This window comes from Aspergillus aculeatinus (assembly GCF_003184765.1).
Source record: "Aspergillus aculeatinus CBS 121060 unplaced genomic scaffold BO66scaffold_5, whole genome shotgun sequence".
NCBI classification, from domain to species: domain Eukaryota; kingdom Fungi; phylum Ascomycota; class Eurotiomycetes; order Eurotiales; family Aspergillaceae; genus Aspergillus; species Aspergillus aculeatinus.
In genome coordinates, this window is record NW_020291474.1 from 388,899 (window position 1) to 402,920 (window position 14,022).

Consider the following 14,022-nt stretch of genomic DNA (forward strand, 5'->3'; position numbering starts at 1 on the left):
TGAAATCGCTAACGGGGCAGTTCGGGATTGACACGCGCTTTTGCGCAATCACCCCACGCTTCCGCGCCGCCCAGTGAGCGTCATAGTCAGGCCTAAAGTGCAGGTGAACGGAAAGGTTGCTTCAGTCATCAGTGCCAACTTCCGCAGAAATCCTGTTTGGCGTCGAGGAAAACTAGCAATGTCAGGGGGCTAGTGCCAGACAGCGTCCCATGCTCATCGTTTCTCTTCTCCGGCTGTGCCGCCGACACACCCTCCCCGCCACCTGTCCAGCCACTGGGCGTCACCGCCATCACCAGCACTCGGAGTCTCGTGGACATCGGCTCAATGTGTATAATCAGTAGTAAGTCCAGATTAAAGTACCAAGCACCAGGTATAGTGGGTCGGCCAGTAACCTCCTTGCCTTACCCTACACCGCTTAGAGACTAGGAGAGTAAAGCAGGATGCCTCTGGATATTTCTTCGGGTCATTGTACTCAGTAAATCAATATATTCAGGATTCTGTGTCGGGTTGACTGTCTGCTCATCACACATTATGTCGTGGCGCGCCCCCAGGGCGGCCTAGAGGGCGACGAGATCGACCCTTGGTGTCTGAAAGAAGAAAGAAGAGGGTAGCAAAGAGAACCCAAAGAGAAAAGAAGAATAAGTGGCGGGAGAAGAGTAAGAAAAAAATGGGGCTAGGAGAAAGAATCATAGACAAGAAGATCCCGCAAGATAGGAAATCCCAAAAGCCGAAGAATTAGTATCACATCAGGCTGAGATGCCAAGAATCAAACAGAGAAGATGAGAGAAAATGCCCAAAAATGCAAGATTAATGCTGAGGTGATAAAGAGCGCCTAGCAGATCGCACGATCACACATACGAGTCAATCTCAGGGGGGAGCGTGGGAGATTCAAAATAGCAAGGCGTCGGATCCAAGGGAATCTCCATGCCCATCGCAGGGAACGGAACCATGGGGTCATACCCGTCAATGAGGGCGGTCTCTAAGACTTGAGAAGAAATCTCGTCAGCCGCTGCCAGAGGCAGACTAGAGAATTGTACATCTTCAGCGCCAACCACCAGCGGTGCGGCCGTCAGATCATCCCCTAGTGATTCCTGGTTATTGAAACTCGGAGCGTTGCCCACAACAAATTCGGTCTTCTGCACCATCCAGTGCTTCAAGACGTCCATGGGTGGGTGGTTACCACCCCCCTTGCCGCCGCGCTTCTCGCTATCTTTGCCACGGCCACCCCGACCGCGTTGGCAGGGGTTGAAGTGGGTTCGACGGAGATGAGCCGCGGCGTTATAATTAGCACCATATCGTTTGCCATTGCGGCAGGCCTTGCAATTGGCCAGGAAGGTTTTGTCAGGAGAAATGTCAACACAAACCCAAACCTTGCGAACCACGGCGTGCACCCGCTCGATATGCCGACGCAGCTCGTGCTCCCCGTGGAAGCCGTCCGGCTGATCATTGCACATGTTGCAATACGTTTTCGGGCGCGTGGGCCGCTGGATCGAAGCTTTGGGGATGGCGGCCACCTCTTTAGCCGTCCCATCGGAAGATGAAATCCTGATCATCTTATGCTGCTCACCCACCTTGGGTGGTGAGCTACTCTGAGGCTCCGCTTTGGGAGCAATAGGGCGAGCGCCCTGCACAATCTGTTCTTGGGTTCTGCGCGCTGCTCTGGAGGGCTGGGAAAGGGATGAGGGACTGTCATTCTCAGTAGATAATGAGGGCTTCATCTCCGTCGCTGGAGATGCGGAGAAAGTAGGAATGGGGGAGTAGAAGGGGGTGGAAGAGGGTGCAGAGCAAGAGAAGGAGACTGGGGCAGCGGAGTCAGGGTAGGAGAACGCGAGATCATGAGTGGGGTTTTGGTGCAGGGGGTTGAAACTGGTGGGAAAGGGAACATTCATCGGCGAACTGGAGGGCATGAACTCGGTTGAAGGCACAGAGAAAGAGAAAGTAGAATCAAGATTTGGTCCGGAGGAATCAAACCTCATCATGCCAAACCCCCCGCAAAGCGAGTCTGTGGTAGTACTCCTGCTCATCTCCACCGCGGCCGGCTGGTCAACCATCGTGGGGTTTGCCAAGGTGGCGAAGTCGGCCATCAGCTCAGGCTGGGCCTGAACTAACTGCGACCTTTGTTGGTCAGATCCAGAGAGCGCGGGATCCGCCGAAAGCGCCATGGAGAGAGCCGAAACGTTTCCTTGGCCTTGGAAGTCACCCAAGTATTGCTTGGCGTACTCCGAGGGGGTATATTCGTTCACATGGTCAAGCCGACGCTGCACGCGCTGAGGTCCATAAGAGTGTCGATGTCCCTTCACATTGGTGGCGGCCAGCGACGGGCGGTGTGAAACCGGCGTTTGCTGACTCTGTGAGCGGACCATGGCCGTTTGTCGCGAGGACCCAGGACCCGAGAAAGTAGCCGCGGTATCCTTCCGTGAATTGGTTCTTGACAAGCGCCGAGCTGTCTCAGGGGCCGCCGGGGAGGAAGCATGAGACAACTCGCGTGTCAAGTCGACGGTCACTGGAGGTTCCGGAGTCTGCCATTTGTCAATCCAGGGACTGTTGTCGGGAGATGGAAGAGAGAGACAGTGAGGTCATGGAGTAACGCGAGGAGAACAGAATGGGAAAGGACGAAGACATGAATAGAAGGCGGGAGTAGAAGACCAAGATGATTCACGTACGGTGACTCGTCGTTTCGGTGGGGGGAGACCAGAGCCAGGGAGAGTCCGGGGGGTATCCTGTCGCGTCCTTTTCCCAGACTTCTCCAAAGCAGCGCTGTCGTCTTCGGAAACACCAGAGCCGGGAACCGGGCGATAGCTGGAGGAGGCATCGAAGGGGGAAGCTGACGAAGAGGCCGTGGTGGTCATGAACTGACTTAACCGCTGACTCCAAAGTTGATTCCGCTCGGGTTCCGGAAGGTGGGAGTGTCGAACCAAGAAAGCGTCCCGATACCCAGAGATAGCCCGTGTGAACAGTTCGTCGTCGGCCATGGTGCCAGCCATAGTGGGTGGGGAGATCCTCTCTTTGCGTGTCGCCTCTTATCACGTGGGGCAAAGGAGGGCTGCTATCAGTATCAAGTGACTGGAAGGGATAGGAGGGGTTCTCTGCAGAAACAAGATGTTAACAAATTGATCCCACCGAAATTGAACTGAACAGGATAGGTGATAAACCAGGCGAGACTGACTGAATTTTTGAGACAGGTAAGGAAAGCCTGTCGCTGATGAGGGGGTGGGTAGGAGTAGCGCTGGCGGGGACGAATTCGCGGATGCGGCCCCAGAGAGTAGATGGTATAAAGAAAATGAAGAGAGGATATGAGGAGAAAGCACTCGCGGAAAGTAGGAGTAGATTGCAGGAGAGTAGCAATGTGAGTGGAAAAAGGTTAGGAATATGAGGAGTGGGAAGAAGAAAGATGGAGTATATGAAGAGTAGGTAGTAGGAGGAAGTGGGAGAAAGTATATGGGGATCCCTGATTTATGCGACGAGGAGAATAACGATAACGATAAAGAACGAGGAGATCAGGGAGGGAGGGGAGGTTATCAATTTAATAGAGCATCTACCATCCCCACAGCTTGGGCTTGGTTGACTGGGTCGGGAGAGAGGGTCTAGGGTGAAACTAAGGTTGAGAATTGGGATTGGGAGAAGAGGATTGCGAAGAAAGAAAACGAGAGAGAGAGAAATGAAAAAAGAGAGAAGTATCGGGAGAGAGAGAGAGAGAGCTAGAGAGGGAGCGCGCGCGCGCAAAAGATCCGTCAGAAGGGGAAGCAGTAAGTTGCAGGTTAGTTTGGGAGTGCCTCCTCCATCAAGAGGGTTGAAACTGGGCGGGGATCAAAGATGGAGGGCCGGATTGGAGGGCGCAATGGGGGTTCCAGACCCTCTTGGGGGGGAAGAGGGTGGGCAGAAATCCCTTATCCTTCTGTTTTTGTTTTTCTTCTTTTTATTTTTTTTTGGGAGCAATGATTTATCCAAATTTTCTTAAATTTCTTTTCTATACTACGACTATTCCGGAAAGTCGACTAACTTATCTCATTTACATAGTACATACTTGGTTCACTTCAGGAGCTTATTCTTTTGTGGTTGTCTTCCCCATACTTTCTTTTACCCGCCCATAACAAGACAAGCAAAGATTCGTAGGGAGACCATCAACAAGCAAAACAAGAAAAATATTGAGAATAGTAGAGGAGAAGAAGAAAAAGAAAAGAGAAAAAATAATTCTCGACAGTATCAAGGACGAGAGGAACAAATAGATAGACCGGGAAAAAAAAAGAAAAGTAATAATACTATGGATACTCTTCCCTTCCCCATAGCATCATGGTGATCAGAACACTAGTGCTATTTAGGCAATCCATCGTTCTAATTGAAGTGGTTGGAAAACTGCCCATGTTCTTGCCATGGATGTTCCTCCCTAGAAGAACTATCCAAAAGAGACTAGATTGGAAAAAGAGTGAGAAAAGGGGATGGTGACACGCTGACTGTTCAACAGAGCCCGAATTGGCCTGGTTACAAGACTGCCCGGGTCAGGATACATTGGTGATGAGAGGGAAGACGGATTGGATGGATGGATGAATGGACGAACACGGTGTGTGCCCGAAAGTGAGGCGGCGAACCGGATGGCAGCAGCCTCCACCCGGACCAGCAGGACGACAGATGCGCTGGAGAGACCTGGATCAGTCATCCGAATGGTTGATTAGTTAACTTAGTGCTAGTTTGGTTATGATGGATGGATGCTGTGCACGGGAGTAGATACTGACTAGGTAGGTAGGTACTAAGATACAGTGTATAGTACTCCGTACCGTGGACCTCATACACCTGTAGTAGTACTATGGTATTCCGTATTCCGTACTGTGTGTTCCGTCGAACAATAGGTATGGAGCCAAGTACCTCGGGGCGCAGTACCAAATACACCCATCACCCGGTCTCCATTGCGGGTGGGACGCCCCTACGTCGCCCGCTCTTTTCGCCCACGGAGGCGCCTACGGCGGTACATCGACATCCTTAGGTGTTGACGTACCCAGTACTCAGTCATCTCCGTACCTCACCTGCTCAGGAATCAGGATGCCAGGATAGACCAGCTGCGCCAGTTCGGAACGACTGTACGGCTGCCACGTCGATGCGGGCTACACCCGTTCGGGCAATTTCCTACCCCTTCACCTCATTGGTTTCTTTAGATACTCCCTCACTTGGTGATTGTTCGCTTTTACTGCCACGAAGTAAGCATCCATGGGCTCTATCAAGGGACTGTGCCTCGCTACCCGGAGACGCACCTCCATTAGTCAGTCTTGCTCCTACCTACTAGTTTTAGCGTCCGTTGAGAGAGATGCGCTCACAGTAGAGATTAAAAGGTTCCCTTGATGTTATCATCTTTGCGACGGACATCTTTTACAAAAGTCGAGCACATACCTCTTCCTGAAGCAAGCTGTGCCTTATCCTCCAGGAGCGCTGTACATTCTAGATGAGCCTGCCTATCAGATCAACCTAAGTGGCAGCTCGAGTCGAGCATCATCCGCATCACCTTCAAGAATTCCATCAACGCAAGCCCGTGGTGCTTGTGAAGTTGCAACAAAGTACGGAGTACGTTGCTGGCTAGCCACCAGGGGCAGCAATCCAGGTACTCGAGGTACTCTCCCGGAGCAAACCCGCGGTACCACGCGGAAATCACCCAAGGTTCCCTCGGTGTTATCTGCACATGGCCGCCCTTCCTAAGAATGATACGATCAGTCATCTGTGACTATCAAATCCACGGGATTCTAGACAGCCCGTTATGGTTATCGGGGAGACCACAGCGGGCCAGCGACGAAAGTCTCTCATGAACTGCCTTCCTGGAATTTTTTTTTCTTCTCCCGGATCATCCCTGGGCGCCGTAACCGGCCGATCTCCAGACTATGGATCGATGACGGATGAATCAGTTTTGAGAGTGGGGCGCCAGAGGAGCCAGGAGTTATGCCACCAATCCCCAATCCAGACTATAACTTATACGATCACATGACTCCACGTGACTGGTCTCCAGAGGCGGGTTCGCCGCTATTGTACGAACTATCGATTGTCGTCGTGGAGGGCGGTGGACACTGCACTTGGTGCTGAGAATGAGACATCTCCGGATTTCTCCCTCCTTTGTGTGTGTTGGCGTTTCACTTTCGCAGTAGTAGCATCAGAAGCTCCCCTTCTTCCAGCTGGTACCAATTCTACACTACCACGTAGAACGGGCAAGCTCGAGACAGGTTGAGCTCAAGCGAAGAGAAAAACTGAGTTTGTGAAGTTTGCTCAAACTAATTGATTCTCAAACAGCACCCCGCCCACAGTTTTTTTCTTTCCTCACCGAGAACTTGATGTCCCCTATTCCTACCAATCTATTATTATCGGCTACCTGGGCGGTCAAGCCGCAATCCCATCGTCCAAACCGTTGTTTCAGCGCCCACCGCCAACCCATGAAACCCGCCACGAATGCCACCGCTGGTTGTTTGTTTGACTGTTGCGTCCCTGGGAATGGAAATTAAACATGATCCAAGGAGGGGCAAAATGACAACTACTTTGTTGCTAACTCGAACTAGTAGTACATTATGGAGCGGAACGGATCCAGATCAACGGCACTTCTTACGAACCGTGTGTGGTTTGACTTAAAACGGGCAACAAGAGAAAGGCCTAATAGGCAAAAAGCCATTCATGATTCATCCCACTTCCACCTCCCCACCCCTCTCTCTCTCTTGCACTTACACCGGCTATTGATTATCGTACCTGAGGACATCCTTTCGTGCAAGTAGCAAGCCAATCAGCGTGTGAGCGCATGGGGCTTGAAAGAGCTTTCAGATTGACAACTAACCCTCCTCTAATTGACACCGGTTGACAAAGTCCATTCCCCCTTTTCCCACCTATTCGGCGATGACCAAAGTAGAAGAACAAGGAGGGGTGAGGGGTGAGGAATGAGGGGTGACCAACAAAGTGGGAGATTCGTATGCGACAGCTAATACGTTTACTCCACATTTTGCTTCTTGAATCGGCATGAACATGAATGAACAGTGTGATAGTGGGGGGGGGGACGAGGGGGAGGGGTATGTTAGATGGGACAGCATTGTTCCAATTTCATCTGATTGCCCATCAAGCCTCTCAATCGTAGCACATACTCAGTACTATCTAGGCCAGAGACAGAAAAGGAGTATTCATTTACATAGGAGCAAACTATATTCAGGAGCAACAGAGGCCAAACCCATGAAATTTGTTTCCGGCCGGGCACAGTCTTCTGCCCGATAAACCTAGATAGATTGGAAGAACTACTACGATTTGGTGTTGTTTTTTCTTCATCCCTGTAATCAGGTTGCAGTTCCAGTTCTAACACTACACCACGATTAAAAGAAGAGAGGTGGGAACAGCGTACTGTACTCACTCACTTACTCCATACTGTAAATAGTAGGAAGGAACAACAATGGCCCCGACAAAAATAGTACTGTAGAGAAAAAATAACATGACGCTATCTCATCGGTTCTCTGCAAGAAAGAAAGCACTCCCATTCGACAAGCACCAAAGACGATCGGCGCCGCCAGGCGGGGGCCGCCAGACGGCTTTGGGGTGCGATCGGCGAGTTTTGCCCTGAAAGGGGGAAGAAGAACAAGGAGAGGGGGGGTGGATGATAGGCTGGCACTGATTGATTGACCTTACACTTGGATCAACTATTGTAGGTCTTCACTACGAGTATCGGTGCTTCTATGCAGGATGCACATCCTCCAGCATTAGTAGTCTACTGTCCATAACGAAGTAGAAATGCAACTCTGGTAGCACGCAAGAAAGTTCTCGATTTTCCTGGTTTCATGATGGAAGGGCTACAATTCCAGGATGAGGTCAGGTTAAATTTAGAAATGAGAGGCTCCAGAGCGGAGGGAAGGTGGGAAGGAGGGACTGGATTGATTTACTTGCTCATAGTCAATGGATTTTGACGGGGGTCGTCTGATCGGGAAGATCTAGGTCATAGCTGGGTGGAGGTAGCTTACCTTCCAGGCTTATGGCTGCCAACTCTCTCCCATGACAACATCTCCTTCAGTCCTCTCTCTCTCTCTCTCCCCCAACCCACCCCCCCAAACTTCCCGCGTGCCCAAACGAAAATTGTGATTATGATGCCTTAACATAGATCCTTGTACAGCCAGGACCACAAGCTCAGATCTAAAGCACGGTTTGTCAGACAAACCGAAGTGGAAGACTGCAGGGATGGAATAAGTACTGTACAGTACCCAAGTACTTCAGCTACCAACTGGCTAAGCCCGCGGATGCCTGAACTGATGATGTCCATCGACTGGCTGACCGACTGCCTTGTCGCTCACTCCGTGCCGATTACCAAGCCAGGTGGGCAAAGTAACCAACTTTGTGGTGTGATGTGTGATGTGTGATTTGTGATGTCTTCTCCCAAAAGATCTCATTGTACCCGACACCACTACTACGACCACCACCACCACCGAGCCTGTCCGGGCGTCACTTCAAGACCTTCGTTCTAGAATGGCGCTTGAGTCAGCCACTTACTCCCAGTCTCCGTCCCGCTGGCTCGGTCTGAATGGGTGCTATGACCGCTGGCCGTCACGGCGCCCAGAGGCTCTGCTCCCTGCTCCATCGATTCACATCACTGGATACGCCGATGACGCGGCTGATCAGACGGAGTGAACTGGAGCTGGCCTCTTGTTTGTGAGTCCTGCTAAGCCTTGCGCCTCGATGAGCAGTGAGCTGCGAGATTCTGTCGCTTCGGCCTCGGTGTGGCTATGTTTATGTCTGAGCATATGTGAAACGCCGCTTCGGCAACCGTAGGCCCCGCTACATGATTTGTCGTGGCGATGGCCACATAGGCAGCATTTTTGTCTGAGGCATTCGATAGGAAGCCAATGCACGGTACAGCACTTGTGATTGCCGCTTTCCTTGAGCTATTCTAAGGCGATTGTCGGTACTTTGTGCCCCCAGCTTTGAGTGGATAGACGATCTTAATAGACAGTGGTATGCTGTGGTCGACTCTCAAGTGCATCGATAACATCCTGTCGATACGGCGTGAGTTCAGGTGTCCTTTGCACTGCAAACAAATTTTCTCGGTTGACGGTCTGCAATACAGCAAGTCATCCTGGTCCCATCGAGCGAGTCTTTTATCTTGACATAATATGGACCAAAGGTGCGAGAGGCTTCTAACCGAGCTTCAAATGGCACTTCTACCGACAACACCATTCTGCAGTCGCATGAATGCATCAAAATTCAATGACCATGTCGAAGCCTCGAAAAATGTGATCGGTGCCGAATTCTGAAGGGTCATATCAACTCATTTCAGGTTGTACTGCAATTGACGGCCACTGTTAGGGAATTCCTATATATACCTCAAGTCAGCTACTGAGCACATCCGAAGATCGCGTGACATCCTCATCTTGTTCTTCGCAAGGTCAATCCCGGCGTCGATTGATATCTGGACTAACCACTGAATCGTGACACTGCGCAACGAGTCATGTACAGATAGCGTCGCGGGCGCCAAACATCCTGTGGGACGTTGTAGGATGTGACACTTCGCACAGCGCCATCATTCACATTCGAGGTGGCACAGAACCTGCAATCCCTGCTAACTTTCCAGATGCAACATCAACTTTCTGGGATTCAAATCCCATCTTGTCATCTACAGGGACAGGGATGACCGACAATCAGCAGCCTTCCACGGAGTCAGGGTCAGAATGAACAGAAACGCATCTGCCGCCAGGTTATTGAACTGTCGAGGCAAGTCTGCGGATGTTGAATTTTACCCGAGACCGAGTGGTGTATTTACGATCAGTAATTTGCTCTGAAGTCTTAGGTTTGCATGATGAGATGCACATGCTGGAAGCTACCGACGATCAGTCATTGGATATGAAGTCATGGGTAACCAAAAAAGCGGACAATCAGTGACCAGAGGAGTCAGTGATGGGTCTGAATGACATCAAGGGCGAAGTCTCTGAAGTGATGGGACATATTTCTGCACGATGGGGCAGCACTTGCTCGCACTCGATATACTTATATACAAGACAAGTAACCTTGTAGATTGGCAATGAAGCCAGATGACGATTACAAAAAGCATATCAATTCGAGCGAGAGCTCCCAGCGCTGCGACGCAACAACCAAACAACCTACGGCAAGTGGTTAATTGATGGCTCTTGGTCCGATGGCGGTCCGGAAAGCCATCGGACTGACGTCAACTTGCCACTACACGGTGACAGATCCCCCACAATCGGCCAAGCTTGCCTTGAGTTCGAGGAGGTGGGTTAAATCAGAATGCGAATTGCGATATATAGTCGACTGGGCATCCCTTGCCTTCTTTTTCCTACCTCCGACTTCCTAATTCTTCCTGGCGCTATTCTCCATCAAAATAGATGAACTGATATGATCGATCGATCGACTAGTTGGTGTTCACGCAACAAATAGTCTAATCTGTCCTTTTCGGTTTCAAATTAATTCTTTGATCTATTTGATCTACCTCAATAACCTGAAAAGAGAAAAGGGGCCTCCTTCGAACAAAAAGGGTGAAAGGTCCAAAGCACCACGTGATCTTGTTAAAAGGGGCCAAATTCGTGAGCCACGTCATAGCAACTTGGAATAGCCTTCAAGTTTGGTTCAGTTTTCGGTTTGTACGGTACCGCGGCGGTGAAAGAAGGGAAATAATTTGATAGGAGGTGGGAAAGCGTTTGCGTTTGAGTCCAGTTGTTGGAGTAAAAGGGGGAAAAAGAGAACCTTGAAGAAAAGGGAAAGCGGAGACAGTTCAGTCCCAGAAGCGGAAACCGGGCAAGCTGGACCCTCCACTTCATTGACAGCAACGATCATCATCATCTTTCTCTTCTCCTGCGCAACTTTCCCTTCAGCATCATCCACCATCACCACCACCACCATACTCTCAGCTCAGCTCGCTTCTATCGACACGCGTACCTAGAAACAGACCTTCCCGACTTTCGCTTTCCTCTCCACCATGTTCGAAGACTCAGACAACAATCTATACCTCTTCACCTCCCTTACTGCGGGGTCATCGCACATCGTCACCGCAACGGCAACCCTGGAGCGGATTCTCAAAGCCAACAAGCTACCATTCCTGGCCATTGATGTCGCAACCAACGATGTAGCCCGCAAGCTCTGGGGTCGTCGCGCCAAGGGCAAGAAGCTGCCGGGCCTAGTGAAATTTGGCAGCGTTATTGGGGTATGTACCCCGCATAGCTTCTGGCCACCGCGGGGGGTGGCGGGCATTACGCGCCTCCCCCCCTCTTTGCCCCCTCTCCCACCCATCTACTAAACACAACCGACTGAAGACTAATCGTCTCATACTATAGGATCTAGAAGAGGTCGAAGACTGGAACGAATATGGCGAGCTCAGAATGCAAATCAACAATGTCCAACCCATGGATAGCATCTTCGCCTCTGGCACGGTCGCGCAATCCGAATCCACCACCCCCACCGTCTCTACACCTACCACCGAAACTCCCGCCGTGAAACAAAGCACCATCAAGATCCAGAGCCCCCCTGCAAAGGAGACTCCGAAGGACGAGTCTACCACGGCTGCCATGCGCCTGGCCAGTGAGGAAGCTGCTGCCAAGGCCAAGGGTCACCCCACGAACGGCGACGCGAAGAACAATACTAAAATCAACAGCAGCAACGTTTCAGCTGCTGCTGCCACCGAGCAGAAGCCGACCGAGCCTGCTGCGACGACGAGCGTGGACACTCCTGCTGGGAAGGAAGACACTGCAACTGGAGCCGAGGCTATCGAGATACCGGCCACTGAGGAGACTAGACCCAAGCGACCGCCGTTGGTAGTTCCCGAGTTGGCTGCAGAGTCATCTGCCAACATTCGCGCGGATGCCGCTGTGGTCGAGCACCATCGGGGGTCGATTGTCTCGGCTACCTCTCCCGAGGAGCAGGCCAAGGTCGCCCATGATCTGCGCAAGTCCATCTCCGGTGGCCACCAGGAGCTGCTGAACTCTCTCCGTGAGGATGTTGCGGCCGGAGCCAACCAAGAGGAGACCATCGAGGAAGAGCCCGAGGTTGGCGAGCAGAAAGAGGCGGCATCGGCGACGGCGGAAGCCACCAAGGATAGCCAGTAGACCAGGCGAATGTTTATTTGTGGGTTTCTGTCGCAGGACGATAGCATTTTAGCTCCCGCCTTTGTGCATGTGTCACCTTCTGCATGATCGCTTGAAACTTTTACATACCATGTACAGATACCAGACTTTATTCTCTTATTGTTTCCCCTTTCTTATTCCGAGATTGTATGTTTGACATTGTCTCGTCGTTATCATCGACAGAAATTGCAGATGGTCATCAATTGCATGCCTCCAGGCCTTCACACCGTAGCTCTAGTAGGATTTTCGCCTATTATACTTTCATACCTCTTTACTTCCACATCTCCGGGTCAAAGCATACTGCGACGGGTTCCAGCAACAGAACTAAGTAAGAACCCAGGAAAAAAAAATAAACAATTAGAAACTCGAAACCCAATTCAAACAAGAGAAGAAACATTATGCTAATGGTATATCCACACACAAGAGAGAAAGATAATGCCAAACGACTTCTATTTCAACACCGAGGGAGGGGGGGGGATTGAAGGTAATATTTACTCGTCTTCTTTCCTATACTTGTTCACCGCCTGGCGCAGCTTCTCGATGACGTCGGCGGGATCCTGGGCGCCGAAGACCGCCGACCCCGCGACGATGACATTGGCGCCCGCCTCGGCCGCCTGGTCGATCGTGCCCACGCCCAACCCGCCGTCGACCTCGATGTTGAGGTCCGGGTAGCGCTCCCGCAGGGCCTTGACCTTGGGCAGCTCCGAGGCCATGAACTTCTGGCCGCCGAAGCCCGGGTGGACGGTCATTACGAGGACCATCTGTTTTTGTTCTTGGGTGTTAGTCTTGGGTGAGCGATTTTGGGTTGCGGGGGGTGGGTGCGGTTGTTGGAGGGAGGGAGAATGGATAAAAAGTTTGAAGGGGTTGAGGGCTTATGGTGGAGGGAGATTTTCAAAGGTGCATGGCAAGGTAGGGACCAAACGCACATCGGGCTTCTCCTTCGCATCCTCCGTCTCCAGGATCTCCCAGAGCACATCCACGGGGGTATCGGGCTTGATGGCGATGCCGGCCTGCATGCCTTGCTCGTGGATGTAGCGGATCAGCTCCTTGGGGGAGGTGTGGCGGGTGGTGGTCTTGTCGGCGGGTTCGGTGGCCGCGACGGAGGAGACGGCGGCTTCGTAGTGGAAGCAGTAGAGGTCGCAGCCGGCCTTTTGGAACTCTTTGACCCATTTGTGGGGCTGTGTTTTCGGGGGTAGATGTTAGTGATGGGATGATCTTGATTTGCGTTCGAGGGGGGGGAAAGGGTAGGTAGGGCTGTTTAGGGAGGGGGGGGGGCTGATTGTTTTGCTCCTTTGGCAAGGTGTTTTGGGGATAGGTTTGGTTCAACAACCTCGACTAACTCACCTCCGCAATCATCATGTGGCAGTCAAATGTTCCCTTGCCGTGAGCTTCCGTGGGACGGGCGACATGGGATCGGATCGCAGAAACAACAGGGGCTCCGAAGGTGATGTTGGGGACGAAGTGACCGTCCATGATGTCGACGTGCAACCAGTCGGCGCCCTGGGCGATCTTGGTTGAGCATTCGCTGCCCAGGGTGCCGAAGTCGGCGCTCAGAATGGAGGGGGCAATGATCGCGGGGGGGCACATGGTGGTTGTTGTTGGTTGGGATCGTTCAATTGAATGAGGGGGTGGTAGTAGAGAGAGGGGGGGAAAGAGAGAGGTGGGTAAGAAAGAGGTTTAAGAATCGCACGGTATACAAGGAGGAGGGGAAATAGTACGTATGAGGGGAGGTGTGGGGGGGGGAAGAAGAGGGGCTAGCTTTAGATGTCCTTAATTTTCTGTCACTTCTACAAGAGATAAAGCGGAATTATGACAGACTACTAGCGATCGATTGAATCAATGCTGGAACTTTCTGACAGCCTCCGGCAAGAAAGGGAAAAAAACCGTGTGGATAAACCGGCCATTACTCGAGGATGAATTCCGTAGTAGGGGTCTCAATCAGCTCCATCCGGGCAAAAATTGT

The 14,022-nt window shown here is 51.6% G+C and overlaps 4 protein-coding genes across 4 annotated transcripts; 2 read left to right on the top strand and 2 right to left on the bottom strand.

Annotated features, from left to right (window-relative positions):
• Positions 1–582: 582 nt before the first annotated feature.
• On the bottom strand, positions 583–3,361 carry BO66DRAFT_176298 (uncharacterized protein). The gene is made up of 3 exons (XM_025642338.1): positions 3,167–3,361; positions 2,664–3,086; positions 583–2,519 (listed from the first exon to the last, which is right to left on the bottom strand). The coding sequence occupies exons 2-3, from the start codon at positions 2,982–2,984 to the stop codon at positions 849–851; spliced, it is 1,992 nt and encodes a 663-aa protein (XP_025507752.1). The 5' UTR covers positions 2,985–3,086; positions 3,167–3,361; the 3' UTR covers positions 583–848.
• Positions 3,362–10,608: 7,247 nt separating this feature from the next.
• BO66DRAFT_176613 (uncharacterized protein) lies at positions 10,609–12,268 on the top strand. Its single transcript, XM_025642340.1, has 2 exons — positions 10,609–11,143; positions 11,274–12,268. The coding sequence occupies exons 1-2, from the start codon at positions 10,919–10,921 to the stop codon at positions 12,039–12,041; spliced, it is 993 nt and encodes a 330-aa protein (XP_025507753.1). The 5' UTR covers positions 10,609–10,918; the 3' UTR covers positions 12,042–12,268.
• On the top strand, positions 12,147–12,515 carry BO66DRAFT_176674 (uncharacterized protein). Its single transcript, XM_025642341.1, has one exon. The coding sequence runs from the start codon at positions 12,252–12,254 to the stop codon at positions 12,462–12,464; it is 213 nt and encodes a 70-aa protein (XP_025507754.1). The 5' UTR covers positions 12,147–12,251; the 3' UTR covers positions 12,465–12,515.
• Positions 12,182–13,792, bottom strand: BO66DRAFT_341694 (ribulose-phosphate 3-epimerase RPE1). The gene is made up of 3 exons (XM_025644439.1): positions 13,404–13,792; positions 12,986–13,237; positions 12,182–12,820 (listed from the first exon to the last, which is right to left on the bottom strand). The coding sequence occupies exons 1-3, from the start codon at positions 13,644–13,646 to the stop codon at positions 12,551–12,553; spliced, it is 765 nt and encodes a 254-aa protein (XP_025507755.1). The 5' UTR covers positions 13,647–13,792; the 3' UTR covers positions 12,182–12,550.
• Between the last annotated feature and the right edge of the window lie 230 nt (positions 13,793–14,022).

Excerpts from the sequence above, each read along its gene's own strand:
- BO66DRAFT_176298 (XM_025642338.1), bottom strand. The coding sequence starts at position 2,984 with ATGGCTGGCACCATGGCCGACGACGAACTGTTCACACGGGCTATCTCT. Across the intron at positions 2,520-2,663 it reads CACCGAAACGACGAGTCACC|ACTCCGGAACCTCCAGTGAC; the intron begins GTACGTGAATCA and ends GACAAATGGCAG.
- BO66DRAFT_176613 (XM_025642340.1), top strand. The coding sequence starts at position 10,919 with ATGTTCGAAGACTCAGACAACAATCTATACCTCTTCACCTCCCTTACT. Across the intron at positions 11,144-11,273 it reads AATTTGGCAGCGTTATTGGG|GATCTAGAAGAGGTCGAAGA; the intron begins GTATGTACCCCG and ends CTCATACTATAG.
- BO66DRAFT_176674 (XM_025642341.1), top strand. The coding sequence starts at position 12,252 with ATGGTCATCAATTGCATGCCTCCAGGCCTTCACACCGTAGCTCTAGTA.
- BO66DRAFT_341694 (XM_025644439.1), bottom strand. The coding sequence starts at position 13,646 with ATGTGCCCCCCCGCGATCATTGCCCCCTCCATTCTGAGCGCCGACTTC. Across the intron at positions 13,238-13,403 it reads GCCACATGATGATTGCGGAG|CCCCACAAATGGGTCAAAGA; the intron begins GTGAGTTAGTCG and ends CCGAAAACACAG. Across the intron at positions 12,821-12,985 it reads ATGCGAAGGAGAAGCCCGAT|ATGGTCCTCGTAATGACCGT; the intron begins GTGCGTTTGGTC and ends GAACAAAAACAG.